The 22,075-nt window shown below is 36.4% G+C and overlaps 1 protein-coding gene across 2 annotated transcripts in view; it reads right to left on the bottom strand.

The window, feature by feature from the left end:
* SWAP70 (switching B cell complex subunit SWAP70) overlaps window positions 1-22,075 on the bottom strand; it is a 67,113-nt gene that overhangs the window by 26,911 nt on the left and 18,127 nt on the right. Inside the window, exons 2-3 of one of the 2 annotated variants that reach the window (XM_011377244.2) lie at window positions 19,529-19,669; window positions 7,493-7,666 (exon numbers count right to left, since the gene is read on the bottom strand). In XM_011377244.2, the coding sequence (XP_011375546.1) occupies window positions 7,493-7,666; window positions 19,529-19,669 (315 nt within the window). The remainder of the gene's footprint in view (window positions 1-7,492; window positions 7,667-19,528; window positions 19,670-22,075) is intronic. The other variant, XM_023521600.1, reaches the window with a different exon arrangement.

Below are 22,075 nucleotides of genomic sequence, written 5' to 3'. Positions count from 1 at the left end.
TGGTCAAAGGCCTGGAGATGTGCTGAGAGCTCAATAAATACAAAGCCATATTTTAAAACTCAGGAGGCTGGTTCAGCAGCCAGAGAAAGCAGTTCCACATAAATCTGTTCCAATGATCCCTTCTTTCCCTACACAAGTACTTCTGGCCAAAGAGAAATAATCTGCAAAACTAACTCTAATTCTACCTCTAACTAGAAGAAATATTGAAGGAGTTATAATGTACACAGAGTAAGTCCAAACAAGAACGTGACAAGGTATGATGCCTGGCTGTTCTATCAAGTCAAAGAGAGGCCGCTCCTTTCTCAAATGAGATTAATTTGTTTAGAAAGAAGAACAAAACATTCCAGTCAGCCGCAAAGATGAAGGGTAAGCCTGCTGTGGAGTCCTGGCTGGGCTCAGGGGTGCAAAAAGGGTGGAGTCATGATACACATCAAAGTTCATGTAGGCCCGTTTTTTGGGACACCTGGAACAGAAATCTTTTCAGTTTCGTAGGCAGAGCAATCAGGACTCTGATACTGACTGACTTCCCAGCCTGTGGCTCAGTGATGAATTAAAGCCAATGACAAGCCCTTTATATCAGCGGTCTCCAACCTTTTTGGCACCAGGGACCGGTGCTCCCACGAGAATCTAATGCCGGATGATTTGAAGTGGAGCTGAGGCGGTGATGCTTGCGCTGGAGAGTACCAGCTAATACAGGTGAAGCTTTGCTCACCAGCCCACTGCTCACCTCCTTCTGTGCGGCCTGGTTCCAGTCTGGTACCAGTCCATGGCCCAGGGGTTGGGGACCCCTATCTTACATCAAGCAAGTGCTGCCTCAAAGAATAAGCTACGTCTACTTACTTACTAATTTCTAGTTCTGAAAACAGGACAAGGTCACTTTCAAGTCCATCAAGAATATTTTAGTGAAGCAAAGAACAAAAACATCACAGATAAAAGACCTACCTCTCTTCCAATCCCAAAGAAAACATAAATAAATTTAGAACACTGAGTGTAACTTCAAGTGGTTTTAAAAGATGATACTGGAGATTTTATTAGCATAATTCTTCCAAGCAGTAGCTAGGTTTTTAAAATACTAGGTATATCTTTTTCTACTCCTATCAATATTCCATTTCCTTCTATATGTCTCTGTATTAAGCTAGACAATTTTTGTGGACAAAAATTTCATAGCATGTTTTATTTTTATTTCCTCTCTAATATACATGCACAATTATATCACTATAGTTGCTAAGCACTAAGAAACTGTTCCCACCACTACAGTGAAACTGCTTCGTCCTTGATTACCAACGACTACCTATTCGTTAAATCCAAGGGCAATTTCTCACTCATCACTCTCCAATTTTTCTGTAGAATCAAATGCCAGTAACTATTTTTCTCCTTCTTAGAACTTTTTCTTTTTTTGGCACCATGACTCAACATTCTCTCACAGACTACTCAATTCAGTTTTCTTTATCAAATCTACTTCCTCCTCTTGATATAGAAACAGCCCCAAGGTTCTGTCCCCAGCCTTGCTTCTCCCACAACAGTCTCTTCCTACCTGATCTAACCTATTTCCCTGGCTTTCCTATCTCTGTCTCCAGCCCTGGCTTCTCACTAGCACTTCAGGTGATACAAGACATTTCCACAAGGATGTTCCACTTAAAATGCCAAATGTACCAAACCCATCATCATACATTGTATCCCCAAGTTGTTCATCATCCTGTCATTCATTCACACACACACGTGCTTACACATTTAGTGAGCACTTATCATGGGACCAGACACTATGTTAAATGCTTCACATACATCGACTATTTTAATCTGAACAACAGTCCAATGAAGAAAGTAGTTATCCCCTTTTTAAAGATGGAGAAACCCAAACAGAGAGATTAAGAAATTTATTCAAGGTCACATAGGTAAAAACTGGTAGATTCAAACTAAGCAGTCTGATTTCAAAGACCATGCGTTAAATAACTACACTACATTACCTTCCTAAACCCACAACAGACACATCCTGTTTTGTTCTTGGCTCTGTGGGAAATGAATACTAATATAAAAACTACTTTACAGACACACATTTCCAAGAATACCATTTGACAAAAATTACAGAACCATCTCAAATGGGGACACATTATTTCTTCACTTGTGTGTGGACAGTCACTTAAATATGTATTCAATGTTCTTAACACTAATTTCTGGGTGATAGAAAACTGAATCAAAAGCAAATTTATTTAAAAAAACAAATTTATTTATACCACCTATGTTATTCATATAACTACCACTGTTACTTATATAGTATTATTAATCAAAGCTGGAAATTAAAATCTTACTTAAAAACATTCTGGACTTAAAATGTAAATAATCATTATGGTAGGTAAATTATTAGAAACAAAAAAAGACTTTAAATGTATAACATCTAAAAACTGTTGGTAAGATTACAATTAAACTCGTATATACTCATGACAAATTAAGACATATTTCAAAATTTATTTTTAAATATATCTGTTTTCAAATGAAATTTTATTAAAATCTGTAAGTTGAACTAATTCAAAATATAGTTTTTAAAAGTGTTATTAAAGTATTTAGGAAGGAAGCAAAATCTAACAGAGAATGGCCACCTTCAGAAATATTATGACCCTAGTGTCTTCCATAAAATTGTGTGACCTCGAATTGACAGTGCTTGGTCAAAGGCCTGGAGATGTGCTGAGAGCTCAATAAATACAAAGCCATATTTTAAAACTCAGGAGGCTGGTTCAGCAGCCAGAGAAAGCAGTTCCACATAAATCTGTTCCAATGATCCCTTCTTTCCCTACACAAGTACTTCTGGCCAAAGAGAAATAATCTGCAAAACTAACTCTAATTCTACCTCTAACTAGAAGAAATATTGAAGGAGTTATAATGTACACAGAGTAAGTCCAAACAAGAACGTGACAAGGTATGATGCCTGGCTGTTCTATCAAGTCAAAGAGAGGCCGCTCCTTTCTCAAATGAGATTAATTTGTTTAGAAAGAAGAACAAAACATTCCAGTCAGCCGCAAAGATGAAGGGTAAGCCTGCTGTGGAGTCCTGGCTGGGCTCAGGGGTGCAAAAAGGGTGGAGTCATGATACACATCAAAGTTCATGTAGGCCCATTTTTTGGGACACCTGGAACAGAAATCTTTTCAGTTTCGTAGGCAGAGCAATCAGGACTCTGATACTGACTGACTTCCCAGCCTGTGGCTCAGTGATAAATTAAAGCCAATGCCAAGTCCTTTACATCAGCGGTCTCCAACCTTTTTGGCACCAGGGACCGGTGCTCCCACGAGAATCTAATGCCGGATGATTTGAAGTGGAGCTGAGGCGGTGATGCTTGCGCTGGAGAGTACCAGCTAATACAGGTGAAGCTTTGCTCACCAGCCCACTGCTCACCTCCTTCTGTGCGGCCTGGTTCCAGTCTGGTACCAGTCCATGGCCCAGGGGTTGGGGACCCCTATCTTACATCAAGCAAGTGCTGCCTCAAAGAATAAGCTACGTCTACTTACTTACTAATTTCTAGTTCTGAAAACAGGACAAGGTCACTTTCAAGTCCATCAAGAATATTTTAGTGAAGCAAAGAACAAAAACATCACAGATAAAAGACCTACCTCTCTTCCAATCCCAAAGAAAACATAAATAAATTTAGAACACTGAGTGTAACTTCAAGTGGTTTTAAAAGATGATACTGGAGATTTTATTAGCATAATTCTTCCAAGCAGTAGCTAGGTTTTTAAAATACTAGGTATATCTTTTTCTACTCCTATCAATATTCCATTTCCTTCTATATGTCTCTGTATTAAGCTAGACAATTTTTGTGGACAAAAATTTCATAGCATGTTTTATTTTTATTTCCTCTCTAATATACATGCACAATTATATCACTATAGTTGCTAAGCACTAAGAAACTGTTCCCACCACTACAGTGAAACTGCTTCGTCCTTGATTACCAACGACTACCTATTCGTTAAATCCAAGGGCAATTTCTCACTCATCACTCTCCAATTTTTCTGTAGAATCAAATGCCAGTAACTATTTTTCTCCTTCTTAGAACTTTTTCTTTTTTTGGCACCATGACTCAACATTCTCTCACAGACTACTCAATTCAGTTTTCTTTACCAAATCTACTTCCTCCTCTTGCTATAGAAACAGTCCCAAGGTTCTGTCTCCAGCCTTGCTTCTCCCACAACAGTCTCTTCCTACCTGATCTAACCTATTTCCCTGGCTTTCCTATCTCTGTCTCCAGCCCTGGCTTCTCACTAGCACTTCAGGTGAATACAAGACATTTCCACAAGGATGTTCCACTTAAAATGCCAAATGTACCAAACCCATCATCATACATTGTATCCCCAAGTTGTTCATCATCCTGTCATTCATTCACACACACACGTGCTTACACATTTAGTGAGCACTTATCATGGGACCAGACACTATGTTAAATGCTTCACATACATCGACTATTTTAATCTGCACAACAGTCCCATGAAGAAAGTAGTTATCCCCTTTTTAAAGATGGAGAAACCCAAACAGAGAGATTAAGAAATTTATTCAAGGTCACATAGGTAAAAACTGGTAGATTCAAACTAAGCAGTCTGATTTCAAAGACCATGCGTTAAATAACTACACTACATTACCTTCCAATCATCCAGGCCTGAAATTACTCTATATTTCCACACAGCAAGGCACTATGAGGTTGGTCCTGTGACCTCCAGGTTTCTCCCATCTGGCCTTCTCACTGATGCTACTGTACTTCAGTCCTCAATGCCACTTAATTTTTCTTAACTTCTCATCTCCTGTCTCTCCATAATTCATCTATTTACCTCACTCTCTTGCTCAAAAATCATCAATGGCTCACAGCTTCCCACTGCCTATAGGATAAAATTAAAATTCTTTCCAGCCTCATCTACCACCATCCTTCTTCACATAGGAAGGATACGTGTTATTCTTTTTGACTGCCCAGCATCTGACTCCCTTCTTACGTCTGGGGAATTCCCTGCCTCCCAATGTAGGAGCTAAAAATGAAAGTGTTCCCATTCCAAGCCTCCTCTGCAGCTAGTTTATGGTGCCTGACCTAGGCCATGCCAGTTGGATGCGTCATCCCACCTGAGAAGTGAGCACCACAGAGAACTTTCCCTGGTAGCAAGAACAGCTGCAGGAAGATCTGAGTTCCCAGGCAGAACCCAGCATGCAGGGCCAGAAGTGTTCTATGTACAAGTACACCTACCCTGTGGTGGCAGCAGCCTTGTCCTTGTGGTTGCTCACTGGAGTGACTAGTATAGTTCCAAGCTACATAGCCTCCACACCTGTTTTTTCAGCCATCATGGCAACTCTGTGAACCACCCAATATCCTTTTTAAAAATTCCTTTTTGGCTGAAATCAGCCAGTGCCGGTATTTCCGTGTAAGCATCCTTCACTCACCTCAGAACATGCCCTTTGCTTTCCTTCCTCATCTGACCTTGCCCATTGTTTCTTTCATCCAGAATTCTCCTCTGCCTTCTCCATTAGTCAAAACTCTTCCCATCTTTTAAGACCCAGTACAAGTGCTACTTCTACCATAAATGTAATAGCTAACACTTAATGGGCACTCTCTAAGGCCCAGGCATTCTTCTCATTTGGTCTTCACAAGAACAGTAGGAAGAAAATACTAACAGCTCTATTTTACGGTTGAGGAAACTATAATAAAAATAAATTAAGTGAATTGCCCAAGATCACACATCTAGTAAACAATGATGGAGTTAGAATGCAAATCCAGGAAATCTGACTCCAGACTCCTGCTCTTAAGTAGGGGACAGCCAGAGATTATGGCCCCTGAGCCAAATCCAGCCCAGCAACCAAACCTGGCTCGCAGCACGATTTCATACAACCATGATAGAAGAACAGTTTTTACATTCTTAAGTGGTTGGGAATTTTAAAAAATCAAAGGAATACTATTCTATGACCCTTAAAACTTATATAAAATTCAAATATCAACATCTATTTTTTGGAAGCACAGTAACACAGTGTCTATGGCTTCTTTCAAGCTGTAACAGCAGAGGTGAGTAGCTGCAACAGAGATAGTATGGCCCCAAAAGTCTACAAAACCTCAAATATTTACTGTCTGGCCCTTTACTAAAAAAGCTTAAGACCCTGCTTTTAATCACTATATTATACTGCCTCTCCTAAAAAGCCTTTCCTGATCCCTTATTTCCCACAAGCTGGAATAAATCTTTCTCTTCTCTGTATTTGCATGGAATTTGCATCTCTCTTATAAGAGGTAGTCTATTTTACCTTGAATTACACTTATTTTTTTTCCTCTAGCAGACTATACATTCCTGAAGGCAGGAAGTAATCTTTCTCACTTTGTGCCTCACTTATTATTGGTAATGAATACATGCTTGCTGATTTTAAATAAAATATTGTAGTGTGACCTTTTAAAAAGATTTTCCTAACATATATATGAACCATAGAAATCACAGACTAGACCCTGTATTGATTGGCAGGATGGGTGATAATGGGCACCTTCAACCACCACTGGTAGGTGTTTAGATTGGCATAGCCTTTCTGAAGGGCATTTTGGCCTTGTTCATCTAATACCTTAAAAGTGTGCCTTTTTTAGGACTCAGAATTCCACTGCTGGAAATTTATCCTCAAGAACTATGCAGACTAGTGTGCAAAAACATATGCAATAACTGTAGTCATAGGAGTTAACATATTTACTGAATATGTATTATGTGCTAGGCACTGAGCTGAGTGAGTCCTTTAAATGAAGAATCTTACACTCCTTAGAGTTAACATTGTTATGAGTCCTATTTCAAAAATGAAGAAATTAAAACCCAAGAGGTTAATTTGATCAATGTTAAGGGATTACAGATGACTTTTATTTAAGGGGAGGACTACGACTGATTTTAATTTTGTATATTATGAGGTTTTTCTAAATTTACTATTGTAATAAGCATGTATAATTTTTTAGGGCAGTAAGGGAGCACAAAACCTTACTCCTCTATCTGTTTTCCTTTGGAAGCTTAGAAAAAATAATGCAGAACAAAACAAGCAAATGTTCTTTTTTATTTTCTTTGGAAAGAACAGTAAAAAGTCACCATCCTGGACTTTGAATCAAGAATAGTATTTCCTCACATAAAACAGCCTTGAGAACACTCTGGATCCTATGTGTTTCCCATATAGCATCACTCAATCCATTAATACTGTTTTGCCAATATGCAAGTAGACAGAAAATTGTGTTGTGACTCGTACTAAATAAATACTCTTTGGACATGAGGATGAATTCATCTATAATTATAGCAATTTAGAGAGGAAGAGTCCCACCCTGTATGAAAATCTCCAGAGGTATTACATGATCCCAGATCACTAAGTTTTGGATCTTTTTGGAGTCAAGCTGTTTTGCCTCCAATCCAAAAAGACTAGTCCAGGATCTCCTTCTAAATCTACACTGAATTAACACAAATACTTTTAAGCTAGAATTAATGTGAAGGTGGCCACGTAAAAACTTCCCAGAGCCACACCTTACCTCTTCCGGCACAATAATTAATGGATACTTGTCCTCAGATAAAAAGTTGAAAATAACCCACACTTTAAATGAATCTTCTTCCATAAGGAGCAGGGGACTCTTTGTGAGGTTTTTTTTGACACAGAGGGTCCAACACATCCTATTAAATTCAATCTTGTCAAAGTTGTCTTGGACCTAAAAAGGAATGAGAAAAGATTCCAATGAGCCGATCTAAAATAAGCAGTATAATAATATAAGCCAAGTAAAACAGAAAGACAAAGCCTACTGTAAGCTTCCATTTTAATCACTCCAATTAACCAATAACCATTTTCTAAGTATATGCTTAGTACAACACCTTTGAAGGCTCAATTAAGAATGCTGTATTTAGCATGGCTAAAGCAATATCTGTCCACATCACTCACTTGGCACATAAAATACTGGCTTGTCAAATAGCTATTCTTTCATGTGTACAATTATCTTCTAAATAGACTACCAATCCTGATACAAAGGAGTCGAGAATGTCAATTACTCAAGATGAGCCACATACAGATATCTTTACCTATTCAGTCAAAGAAGATACTTTCTTTTGGGAAAAACTAACTGAAATTCTAAAGGACAGCCCTGCCATTCAGTCATTCGATCATGCATTCAACATTTCCACAGTATCTGCTATGAGCCAAGTACTATGCTATAAATTAAAGATATAAAGATGAAGAACGTGGACTCTGCTCTTAGAACATTCACAGTTTATTAGTGAAAACAGATATGCAAATATGCAAATTTTAATATAACATGGTGTATAATTCAGTAGTTTTTCACTAATTCAACGGATAAAATTTAGATTGTCATTATTATCTGCCAGGGACAATGCAAAAATACTTAACATAATACTAGCCCATGTCTCCAAGGATTGTCAAGACAATTACAATAGAGTATGATAAATACTAGAATAGAGATAAGCAGAGGGTTCTGTAGGAACATGGAGGAGCTAGCTCAATCTTAAGAACTGGGGGTAGATTTGCAGAAAGAGTGACATGACAACAGAGCAAAGTCCTAAAGGACCATCGAGAGTCAAACAATTCAAAAAAAAGGAGAAGAGTAAAAAAGAAAAAAAAGAAAAAAAGAAGAGTCAAAGAGTTCAAGAATGGACTCAAGAGTGTCCCAGGTAGGACAGAATGTGAGAAAACCCAGAGGCAGAGACAACTGTGGTCAATTTGGAGAACTGCAGGAAGTTTGATATGAATGGGGCACCTGGTGCTAGAGGGTATTATGAGTTAAGGCTCTTCATAAGTACAAATAACAGAAACTGCCTTGGATTCCTTTAAACAGAAAAGGAATTGGCTAAACAATAGGTAACCTCAAAGATCCAACACAAACACTGGAAAAGGTAGGCTCTGAAAATAAACTGCTACCGAGCCAGGCTAGGCAGTTAGAACGGTGGCTGAAACTACTCACGGGAACAGCGTGGTGCCAGTGTAACATGAGGCCATCACTGTTGCCACTGACCCAGTTGCAGATTCAAAGTCCCGTTGGCTGAGCTTGGGTCACATCCCTTCCCTCTAGCTGCCAGGGAATAGGGAAAATGAGTATCTGAACTTTCCAATATCTGAGATGTGAGACAGGTCATGTCCGCTACCAAGATGCTATGGAATTTCCCAAATATAAGAAGAGTTCGGATACTGAACAGACTGAAAAATGACATATGTCCACTGCAGGGGGCACAGTGAAAGATGAGGCTAAAGAGGTAGGTGAAGACCAAGTCACTTATAAGAAGAGCCTTATAATTCGTTAGGATTTATTTGCATTGAAAGAGTGGAAGGGAGCAACATACCCAACCTGCATTTTAAAAGCCATATTCTGGGACAATATGGAAGATACACTGGAAGAGGTGGGACAATATGAACAAATCATTTCTTTTTAGAGAAATATAAACAAAGTATTGTGTGTACTCTAAAGAAGACGTCACTAGCTGGCTACAGGGAGAAGCTTCTCTTGATCTCTAACTAGAATCTGTGGTTTGTAAACCAGTTCCCAGAAGTAAGAAGATACCCTTTGTGATCTGCCTTTAGCACCTTTTTTTTTTTCAGTCGGCACCACTTCCCACACACCCCCATCATAGACCATTGAGCCCATGAAGAAAAAGCAGCAGCTACTACTGTTGCTTCTCTTTTTTCTTCTTCTCTTTAACATCATTTATTGAGGACTTAGTATCTGCTCACCATTTTATATGCACTTAAACTTCATATCAGCCCTGTAAGGTTAAGTATTGCCCTTATTTAACAGATCAGGAAATAAAGATTTAGAAAAATTGAGTACCAAGTTCACTTGGCTAGTAAATTATCAACACTGGAGTCTAAATCAAAGTTCAAATGCTGTCTCTTTCCACTATGCCAAACTGCTTGTAGAACTCAGTAGATAGAGGATATCTATATGACAGAAGACATCACTACAGGACTAGTTTCAAAGGCCACCGCCATCAACTTAGTCTCAAAGGCACCACTAGAAAACACTAAGTAGAAGATACGCCAACAGGGAAAATGACATAAGTATATAGTATAAAAGCATATAGCCCTGTTCTGAGGAACAAGAAGTGAGTCTGTGTGGATTATGTGGTGAATTATAGGGTTCCTGAGAGGGAGTGGCTAGATTTATGGCTGGAAAAGCAAACGCAGACCAAATCACAAAGAGCTTTATAATTTTGATTAAGAGCCTATAAGAAACCCCCAAATGAAGGGTTTTGGAGCACAGAACAACTAGGTCATCTTCAATCCAGGTTCATACTTTGTAGAAAAGATCATTACTTGAGGCAGACCTTGAATATATTGAAAAGTGCAGAGTAAAGTATTCCAAAGGATAGGAAAAGAGAAGGCATGAGCAAAGGCATGGCAGGAGCAGCACGCCAACCACATCCAGGGAACAGTCACAGAGTTAAGGAGACAAAAACAAGAGAGAAGGAAAGATAAAGTGCTCGCTCATGGGCATCTTCAAATTGAGGCCCTGGTAAGACATTTAGACGGACATATCCAAAGACAATCAAAGAAGTGAAACTGTAACCTAAGCAGAGAGGCAGATTTGTGAATTACTGCATGCCACCGATGACTGAAATCACGACAGTCAATGAGATCCCTAAGAGAGAACATAAAGTGAGGGAAAAAAAGATGGGATCAGAAACAGAACCTCAGGGGAAACGTACATTTGCAAAGCAAGAGGAGGAAGAGGAATTATGATGACTGAAAAAGCAGTCAAAGTGGTAGGAGAACCATAAAGACATGAAAACTGAGTGGGGAAGCAGTTAAGAAGAAGGTCTGATCAATAGTGTAAATTGCTACAGAGACTAGGAGTTTAAGAAAAGACCACTGGTTTTGCACTTCAGAGGTCACTGATTAATCAAGACAGCTAAGAAGTTTAGGTAAAACTCAGATTGCAGTGGGATCAGAAACCAAGCATGTTCTCCATAAATTAGTTTTCTCAGGAAATAAGTAGTGGTTTTTTGATCCAAGTTCACTATATCTTACTTCATTTTAATAAGCTGTCTTTGACTTATTCCTTCTCTAAAATCTAATCTACTATTCTTTAGTTTAATCATGCCCAAAGGTAAAAGCATATTAAATGATGACATTTACACTTTTTTATTTATTTTTCTCCCTCCTTTTTAATCCTCCCCCCACTTCCACCCCTCCACTTCCACCCCTGACCTATGGATGTTGCCACTTCCCCTTAAGAACTGGATCTCTGAAGGCGGGGCGTCTCCTCCCACACACTCACAGTGTGCACCCGGGGCCCTGGCACCCCCGGCGCATTTGTCGTCACATTCGGGGGGCCTGTCGCACCTGGGGTATGGTCCATGGCTCCACCTGGGGTGCGAACCCAGGACCTTCTACATGTAAAGCTGACGAGCCACCCCCACATTTATACCTTTTTAAAAAGTACAAAATCTCACCTAGGAAGACCAGGTGCTATAGGCATAAAAAATAAGGGATTGTAAGCTGACAAGATCCTTGCAATCTGTGAGGTCAACCAAGGATTGCCTTGCTTAAAAAAAAAAAAAGTACAAAATCAGATCATATATGAAAAACCCACAGCTAACATCATACTCAACAGTGAAAAACTGAAAGCCTTTCTTCTAAGATCAGGAATGAGGCAATGATGCCCACTCTCACCACTTCTATTCAACACAGTACTGAAATTCCTAGCCAGAGCAATTAGTCAAGGGGGAAAAAAGGCATCCAAATTAGAAAGAAGTAAAATTAACTGTTTGGAGATGACATGTCTGGCTTATATGTAGAAAACTCTGAAGAATCTACAAAAGAACTGTTAGAACTAATAAACTAATTCAGAAAAGTTGCAGGATACAAAATCAACACTCAAATATGAGTTGTGTTTCTATATACTAATAATAAACAATTTGAAAAAGAAATTAAGAAAAGAATCCCATTCATAATAACATCAAAAAATAAAATACTCAAGAATAAACTTAACCAAAGAGGCAAAAGACTTGTACATTGAAAACTACAAATCATTACTAAAAAAATTAAAGATGACACAAATAAATAGAACAATATCCCAAGTTCATGGACTGAAAGACAATATTGTTAAAATGTCCATACTACCCAAAGCAATATATAGATTAAATGCAATCCCTATAAAAAATCCAATGGCGTGTTTTTTATTTTTTTGCAGAAACAGAAGACATCATCCTAAAATTCATATGGAATCTCAAAGGAATATGAATGGCCAAAACAATCTTGAAAAGAACAAAGTTGGAGGCTTCACATTTCCAAATTTTAAAATATATTACCCGCCCCCTCCAAAAAAAAAAAAAAAAATTATAAATAAAGCCTACAGTAATCAAGACAGTATGGTACTGGCATAAAGATAGACATATAGACCAATAAAATAGAGAGTCCAAAAATAAACCCTCATATATATGGCCAAATGATCTTTAACAAGGGTGCTAAGACTATACAATGAAGAAAGGAGAGTCTCTCCAACAAATGATGCTGGGAAAACTGATAAGAATGAAGATAGATCCTTATTTTACACCATATACAAAAAGTTAACTCAAAATATAGTAAAGATCTAAATGTAAGACCTGAAACAATAAAACTTCTAGAAGAAAACATAGAGGGAAAGCTTCATGACATTGGAATGGGCATTTCCTTGAATGATACTAAAAGCACAGGCAACAAAAGCAAAAATAGACAAATGAAACTACTTTGAACTTAAAAGCTTGTGCACACAAGAGAAACAATCAATAGAGTTGGACAATGGTGAACCAGTCCTTGCCATTAGAACTCAGGGAGGAATCAGATATCAAGCAATATAGCAATACCACAACCACTTACCTATATGATAAAAAACCATGGTAAGTGCTATTAAGAAAAGCCTAGGATGCTGTGAGAACATATTTTAAGAGAGCTAGTTAGCCCTGGAAAGGGTGGGGTGCTACCTACAAAAACCTCCCTGAGGAAATGCCACAAAGCTAAAACCTGAAGATGAACAGGAATTAGCTGCATGTTATGGGTGGAGGAAGCCTTACAGTGGAGGAAGCAGCATGTCTGAAGGCTCTGTGGCAGGAAAGGCCTTTGCAATTTGAGGAACAGAGAGAAGGCCAACATGGCTGCTCTGAAGTGAACAAGAAGGGGAGAGGAGGAAGTAGAGTCTGGAGAGATTAGCAGAGGCCAAAAATCTAACACAGCCCTGCATGCCACAACAAGGATGTTAGACTTTAATTGAGATGATCTCTAAGTCCATTCTAACTACAAAAGGTCTAGAAATCTATGATTCCATCCTCCATCTCATCTAAGATTACAAATTGCTCCCAAATCTCAGGATGTATCACACATAAATTGATAGTCTCACATCTTTTGGAAAACTAATAACAGCTGCAAGTAGTTTCAAAATGTCCAAACAGAAGGTAATTTCTTGGAAAGAAATGTATAGAGTTGTTCTTATTTTTAACATACTTTTGCTTTTCATCAAAATTCATACATATGAATAAGATAGCAATAATATTTATAGACCTCAATTCTGACTCAAAGGACCAAAAGTATTTACAAAACTAAACTCACATGTTCTCTAAACTTCAATTTTCATCCAAACCAGTTCAAGACTAAAATTTCTGTGACAGAGACAGTTCTCAAAAGACAAAGTGAGCAATTTAATGCTTTAGAAATTGACTGTAGAATTTGTTTTCTCAAAAACTATTTATACTCTTTGATCAGTAATTTTACTTCAAATAATCTAAAATAAAAAGAGAATTAGAGTCAGATAAAGATTTGCTGAGGATAGTCACTATTACTTATAAGAGTGGGAAAAAAATTAAAATAATACTCCATGGTACAAAACTATTATACAGTCATTGAATTACACTTAGTAGCTGGGTGACCTCAGGCAAGCAATTTAACCCAAGACCCAGTCTCTTCATCTTCAAAGTGGTACTAATGATGGTAATTAACCCACGGAATTGATATAAAGTATAACACTTGTTTAAAACATTTAGCATACTGCCTGATACAGTAGACTAAATTAATGTCAGCATTTTTATCTTTATATTTATATTTTCAAAAAATTTTAATGACATGGGAAAGGTAAAATTAATGTTTAGTGCTCAATATGATTCCAACTTGAAAAATAATATATACAAATATATTTTAAAAAATAAACACTCAAAGTAAACAGATGTTAACAGTGACTGCCTCTAGATGGTAAGGTTATGGATGTTTCTTAATAAGTTCCTTTTTTTTCTTAATTTCCAACCATAGCCTGTATTACTTTTACAATAAAGAAACCTGCTTTAAAAACAATATTTTACATTAATCATCAGGGAAATACAAATCAAAACATGGTAAGATATTATACCTCACACTCACTAGAATAGCTATAATCAAAAAGAAAAAATAAATGTTGGTGAGGATATGAAAAAATTGGAAGCCCAAACATTGATGGTAGAAAAGTAAAATACATAGCTGCTTTGGAAAACAGTTTGGCAGTACCTCAAAAGGTTAAATGTAGAGTTGCCACATGACCCAGTAATTCCATTCCTAGGTATATACCCAAGAGAATTGAAAATACAGATCCACACAAAAACCTAAACATGAATACTCAGAGCAGCAAATTCATAATAACCAAAAAGTGGAAACAACTCAAATATCCATAACCTAAAGAATGTGCAAAATGTGGTATATCCATAATGGAATATTATTCAGCCATAAAAAGGAATGAAGTGCCGTTACATGCTACAAGATGGATGGACCTTGAAAACATACTAAGTGAAAGAAAGCAGACACCAAAGGCCATATATTATATGATTCCACTCGTACTGAATGAGTCCAGAATAGGTAAATCCATAGAGACAGAAAGTAGATTAGTGGGTTGCGTAGGACTGTGGGGAAGGAGAGATTAAGTGCTAACGGGTACAGTTTTTTTTGAGGTAAGGTAATGAAAAGATTTCAAAATGGACTGTGGTGATGGTTGCACAAAAAGTGACTATATTAAAAACCAGTGAAATGTACACTTTAAACACTTAAATTGTACGATATATGAATTATATCTCAATAAAGCTGTTATTTTAGAAAACAATATTTCTTTAAACTATATCATTCAGATTTATATTTCAATAGCATAAAGTCATCCATAGTTCTCCGCATGGAACCTCTTTATTTACTCAGAAGTTTTTACTTCTGTACAACTTCACAAATATGATAAAAATGTACAGTCCGGCTTGGCCATTATGCCAAATTAACACCATATAACTTTTAAGCAAAACTGAAAGAAAAAAATAAGATAGGCAAAAGAACAATAAGAAAGAACCATGCAAAAGGATGGTTTGGGATATTTAAGAGCAGTACCACTTCCTATTAAATGACAGTTGTTAGCCACACACTTGAAGACATTTTGAGTGCTAAAGGCATATCCATTCAACTAAAAGAAATATGAAACCTCGTTTTATGGAAGAACTACAACTGACATATGAACAGCAAGCATCTGGTAAGAAAGTATAAATGTCAGCCTAGGAAAAGAGAATACAGAGGCTACTAGCTTCTAGAGAAGAGACATTACATTGAACTGAAATATTTCTCTTCGTGTGTATAACTTTCGAGTGTGTATATATGTTTCCAAAAAGACAAAAAAAAAAAAGATTACATTAGAAAGCAACAGGATTTAGGATTTAGCATATTGCCGATGAATTACTAGTTTTAATCATATAGCCCAGACCAGCCTTTAACATGTAGAATCAGAGAAAGAACTAACAATGATTCAGACCAAAAGCCTAATAGGTAATTAAATCTCATGAAAGAACTAGATCGCCTCATAAATACACTGAAGCAGAATTAGTTTTTGATGTAGTCTATTGGAGCTCAATAATAAAAAGCTAACAATATACCACTTTCTTCAATTATTCACTGTCAGATAACTCAGGTATAGTATCTCTTTGTCAAAAAAAAAAAAGGGAAAGAGCACAAAAATTCTTTCTAGATGTTTACAGAATTCCATTCTATACTAAAGAAGGAATTTAACAAAATAAGCAAAAAAAGGTTAATACTCAGAGGAGACAAAATATTTGATACAAGAACAACAGATATATTAATCAGTTGTAATCTCAGGAAAGCTAAAAATAAATTGTCGATATGACGAACAACAGAAATGATTACCTCTGAAGAAGCAAATATATAAACCAAATGGGAAAATTACTTTTGGAAAGCAAGTTTCAATATAATTTATCTCTCAGCCCCACCCCTTTAGAATAATTGTCCTGGTAAAGGAAGAAAACCACTAAAACAACTTTTAGGGGAAAGAAAATGACCGAATTGAACACTAAAGAACACCAGACACTAAAGAAGAAAAAAGAATCATCTTAAAACACTTGAGAGAAAAACCTAAGAGAACTAGACAGAGGCTGAGATAGTTTGAGATGATCAGAATGGCTTTTAAGCCACTCTACTCCTGCTCTATGTATCCAAAAACTAGAAAATATAATTCTAGAAGGGAGTAATTAATCCCTCTATAGTTCAGTTAAAAGAACACCAGTCCAAAAGTTAAATGGCTTAGGTTCAAAATCTACCTACCCCTTGTTAGCTAGGCAACCTTATGCTCCGTTTCCTCCTGAGTTAAATGGGGATAAGAATTCCAATTATATGGCAAAGGATCAACCTAAGGATCGAATGAGACAATATATACACAAAAGCACGTCTTGCAAACGTTTAATCATTACTTCACATTTTCTTTGCACAACCGATGACAATCTCTAAGTCTTAAGTTAACATTCTTCAGTCGCTATGGGCATTTTTTTTTTCAACCAAGTTTCAAAACAAAGCACTAATCTTTGCTCAATTTAAACCCACACCACGGAAACCTTGGCAGCTTTATTTGGATTGAAGGACTGGCAAAATTCCACTCCAGGTGGCTAAGCAATAATAAACAAGGGCTCACTGTTTCATCACATCCTTACTCACTCTGTGAATAAATTTTTCTCCAAATTTAGTGGCTAATTTTGGACTTTTTAAATATTGCTATATTTTCTCCCCTAGTCACAAAACTTTAAAATACCTAAATACTAAAATAAAGAACATCTTAAAACTTAAAATTCAACATGTTTAAAGAATGTTATACCGAGGAGAACAAAATACAGTATTAGGGCACAGCACTTTCAAGATATGAAACCATGTTTCTCTATCCATTGGCCCAGCCCACAAATTCTAGCACTGAAAACCAAAGCAATTTCCAGATTTCTGAGAATTTCCCAGCATGTTCTATATTTTAATAACAGACATAATCCTTATTATCTTTAATTTTTAAGATTAAACACATGCACACAGCATGTCATCAAATATTTGCTGAATGTGACGTAGTTACACATAATACAATTATAGAACACAAATGAGCTATCTGATCAATGAACAGAACAGCAGTCAAAAAAAGCTCCAGAAAATAGCTCCAGAAAACTGGGGAGTTTTGAGACCTCACACATAAATTTCTGTACAATGTGATTAAATTCTTTTTGAGATATAATTCATATACCATAAAATTCACTCTTTAAAGTATATAATATAGTAGTTTTTAATATGTTCACAAGGTTTTGCAACTATCAGCACTACATAACTCTAGAACATTTTCATCACCTCAAAAAGAAACCCCATACTCATCAGTAGTCACTCACCATTCCCACCTCCCCTCAGACCCTGGCAACCACTAATATACTGGGTATATCTGGGTATTTGCCTAATTGGGACATTTCACATAAATAAAATCATATAACACATGGCTTTTGTGAGTCTGATTAAATCTTACACACTTATTATAGTGCGATTTCTCTCCTTTTTTCTAATTAAAGTATGATCAAGGTAATGTTATCTCAGCAAGGAAAACATTTTAAAAAATATATAACATATATGTAAAACATACAAATAAAGAGCAGAAAATTGTACTGTGAGACTGATATGAAATAACAGATATAGGTACAAAGATTACTATATAAATGAATACACTGTAATTTTGACATTTTCCTCCAAAATTTCTGAAAAATATAATGTGATTTTATTTTATTATTATTATTTATGCATATAACACCTGGTCTTCCTAGGTGGTCTCCCATCCAAATACTAACCAGGCCTAACCCTGCTTAGCTTCCGAGATCAGACGTTGTGCTTGTTCAGGGTGGCATGGCCATAGACCATGGACCGTCGTGGCTCCATTGGGGCACGAACCCAGGAGCTTCTGCATGTAAAGCAGATGTACTAACCTCTACACTATGGAACTATGTCCTATAATGTGATTTTAAAAAAGAATCCTGACCAACATTTAGCATTTTCTAAACTATTAACTTAAATTATTATCATAAATATTACTAATTACTGTTCTTTGCTAATATAAAAAGACACTAAACTATAAAAGAATTTATATACAAAAAAAGCAATAAAAATCCAAAGAAGCCATAAAAAAAAATATGTAAATAGTTGCGGTACTTAGGTAATGGGAAAATAGAGTTGTTTAAATGCATTTTATTTTTAATTTAAAAGTATTATCATTGTCGCTTTTTGAAAGGCATTTTTAAAAATATATCCAAAAATTTCATGCTTAGTGTTATAAATATGGAAAAGCTCAAATTCCCAACCCTTCATAAGATTATATGATTACTTTCATACCTAAACTAAATGTACATGAAATGGAAAATGACACTAATATATTGTTCAGTTAAAATAAGTTGAACTATATATATAGCATAATCCTATTCTTGTAAAAAGACACTATTATGTAGGTATGTGCTTATATGTATATTAAAAAGGTTGCGAAGATATTTACAAACCGTTAACAGTGGTTACTCCTAAAGAGTCAGACTAGAAAGGGTAAAGAAACATTTGCATTTTATCTCATATATTCTTGTAACAATTGCCTATTTAATAACAAGCATGTGCTACCTTTCATAATTTTTAACCACCAATTTTTAAATTACTTAAATGTACCATCAGTTTAAATTGTTTTCTCCTAAAAAGAAAGAAAAACACATTAAATTCAATTCTTTCATGTGTCAGTTTTTAATTACTGAACATAGCAGCAAAGGCCAACAGATTATATTTGTCTTCCAAACACATAATAGGTTTTTGCAGCATCTTTACGCATAACATACTCCAGAGGAAGCTTCGGAGTGGTACTCTGAAAAGTCTAGAATGAAAACTTTGCTGTGTAATATCTATTTAGTAAAGTCAACATCACCTTTAATAGTCACATTTTACCCCATCATACTCATGCTTTAACAATCATTGCCAGGACACGTGGAATCAAAAAATTTTTTAAAAAGTACTCTGAGAGAAAACAGGTACAGATTGATACAAAATACAGTTCTTAATTTCAAAGAATGAACAAGCTGGGAAAATATTAAACCAAGTTTTAAGACAGTAGAGAAGATAGTCAGTTCCTCATTTGTTCTTTCCTTTTTGATTTACCTCTTAATGCTTCCCACCTGAACTCCAGAGTGAACTCACCAACCAGGGGCTCTGGGGCCCACTAGAAACGTGCAAATCAAACATTGTTGTAAGCAAGAAGAGGTTAGAATCATACCTTTTCCAAAATGAACTTGTTTAAATATGGCATGTAGCCCTGATTGGAGACGGGCCCCTCATCATCATCCCTGAAGTGCTCTTCAAGGGCAACGGGATCATGAGGAACCTTCAGCACCGTGCACAGGTTATGGGAAAGGACCTAGGGGGGTAAAAAAGTGATTTAAAGGCATCCACTAACCAGCACAAGGCACATTCAGTGTCTGAACGCAACTGGCTGACCCAGGGAGAGGAAGATGGAAAATAAACTTGCAAATATGGGGTGAGTATTGCTCAGCTGCCAGCTCCCCACTTGTTACCCATGAGTATCTCTCATTCTTTCCTCAGTTTTGGTTCACCTGAAACACGTCTCTCCTACATGCCTACAATGAGCCAGTCCATGCACGATCTGTGACTATAATACTCCTTGTAGTCTTTTATTAATTGGCCCACATTAGAAAAAGGAGAGAAAGAGCAAGAGAATGTGTTCAAAATTAAACTCTGCCCCAAGTAGAGCAGTGTCAGTCAGAGCTATAAAAGAAAGAACCTGGTACTAGGCAGCTGCAGCCGGGGGTTCCGGACAAGGTAGCTGACCTGGCCGTTCACAACCTCTTGGCTTCAGTTCTCTCATTGCTCAACAGAAGGGGCCAAGTTAATATACAAATATATCAAATATTAATTAGTAATCTCTAAGTGCCCAAATATCTCTAAAATTCTATGATGCTAGGCTATTTTCGGCACGGGTATAAAAGAGCATAAATATAAAAAGAGAAAGAAATCAAGGGCCCAGTTTATAAATATGAGAAAAATCAATAGCTAAAATATCTCAAGAGTTACCAAAATGGTTGAAATATTTTGTAGCATACCATATATAAAGGGTTATTGGTCTTGGCGAAAACCTAAGTGCATACTTTAACACTCAGGAAGTTAAATTGGCAGTTGGGCCATCTCGGTACTAATCTTGTTTCACATTAAATGAAAATTTAAAAATAAAACTTAAATTCCTGTCATTTTGTGCATTCTAAACAGGTCAAATTAGATAGCTAAGGTTGTACTTCCTTAAACAGTGAATCTTATTAAATGTTAAATCCCGAGATTAAAATATTTCCTATTTTTCACAGCCCTACCCATTTAATCACTTAAAGAGTCACATTCTTCTCAATGAAGACTTACAATTCTATTAAGCAAGTCACTTTTTTCTGCATACACTATTTCAGTTAAGATTTTTTAAGATTAAAAAAATTGAATCTATAAAAAGAATATTTGCATATCTTCTTTCTATATTTGTTTTGTTTCTCAAAGCTTCATTTATGTGGAGATCCTTTTCTACATGCTCTACTGGTTTTAAGGAAGTAAGTAAAGGAAAGGAAGTAAATTCACAAATGGTTATAAATGAAGTAATGAAGACTTTTATCAGCCCCTACAAAGCGGGCTGTGTTTCTCAAGCAAACCCTGTATTTGCCAGTAGTGGAGCACAATGAAAAGAGCACGGTGAAGCTTTTACTGAAGAATCTTACACCACAGTCAGCAAAATCCTAAAAAGATATTTCCTTTCTCTACCTACTAAAACCTATAGAGTAATTAGCTACCTCCAAAGAGGTTTTGTGAGGATTAACTCTAAGAATGTAAAGTGCTTAAAATTGTAATGCACCACCGAAATAAATGTTTGAGAGAAAAACAAAGAGCGTATTTCTTAGATAAGGCTCAAAGGTCATTCGAATTTTAAAATCATTTGGGACCTTACCTAAGTCCAACCACTGATTAAGTTGTGGTCCATCCATAAAATGTTAAGAACAATGAGAAAGTTCAATGTGGAGTGATAGGAAAGTATCTCCAAGACAAATTAAGTAAAAAAGCAATGTACTTGACTCATAGTGCGCCATCTTTAATGTAAAAGAAGAAAAAAGAAGAAATTAAGAAACTCCGGGAAGATATATAAGAAACTAAAAACAGTGAGGAAAAGACTGGTTTGATGTTAGACCAGGGGTAGAAGACAATTTTCACTGTTTTATTGTTTTGAAAAAATAATTACCTAGTCAAAAATGTACTACCTATTTAAGAAACTAAATATCTATTTTTTTAAAGTGGCCAGCCTAAGATCACATAGCTAAATCTACTTATCTTCAAAATCTATACCTTTTCTTCTACATTAACCTACCCCCTAGAGATTAAGAATAAAAGGACATATTCTACAGCAATATACCATGATTAATGGATGAATGAGATATAAGGGCAATAAATGAGCTCAGAAAAGAGAAACAGTGTGTGCTACAGACTTCACAGAGTAAATGAAAAAGTAACCTGGGCCTTAAAATAAGGAGAGCTTTTGGATAGGAAAAGGGTTTTTCGAAAATCAGAAGGCTTTCCAGATAGGGGAATAACATGAGAAAGTAGCTGATTAATGCAAAATTCTCAAGGTAAAAAAGCAGACATCAATCTCTCCCATGCCCACCCCTCTCTCTGCTTTTGGGTCTCATAGATCCTCCAACTTAAAGTCCTGGCAGGGACCCTGGACACCATACTGTTATCCTTTACATCTATATTATAGACAGTGAGTACTGGCTCAAAG

This window comes from Pteropus vampyrus, unplaced genomic scaffold (assembly GCF_000151845.1).
Source record: "Pteropus vampyrus isolate Shadow unplaced genomic scaffold, Pvam_2.0 Scaffold307, whole genome shotgun sequence".
NCBI classification, from domain to species: Eukaryota; Metazoa; Chordata; class Mammalia; order Chiroptera; family Pteropodidae; genus Pteropus; species Pteropus vampyrus.
The sequence above is the reverse complement of the archived record's forward strand: the minus strand, read 5'-3'. Positions and strand labels throughout refer to the sequence as shown.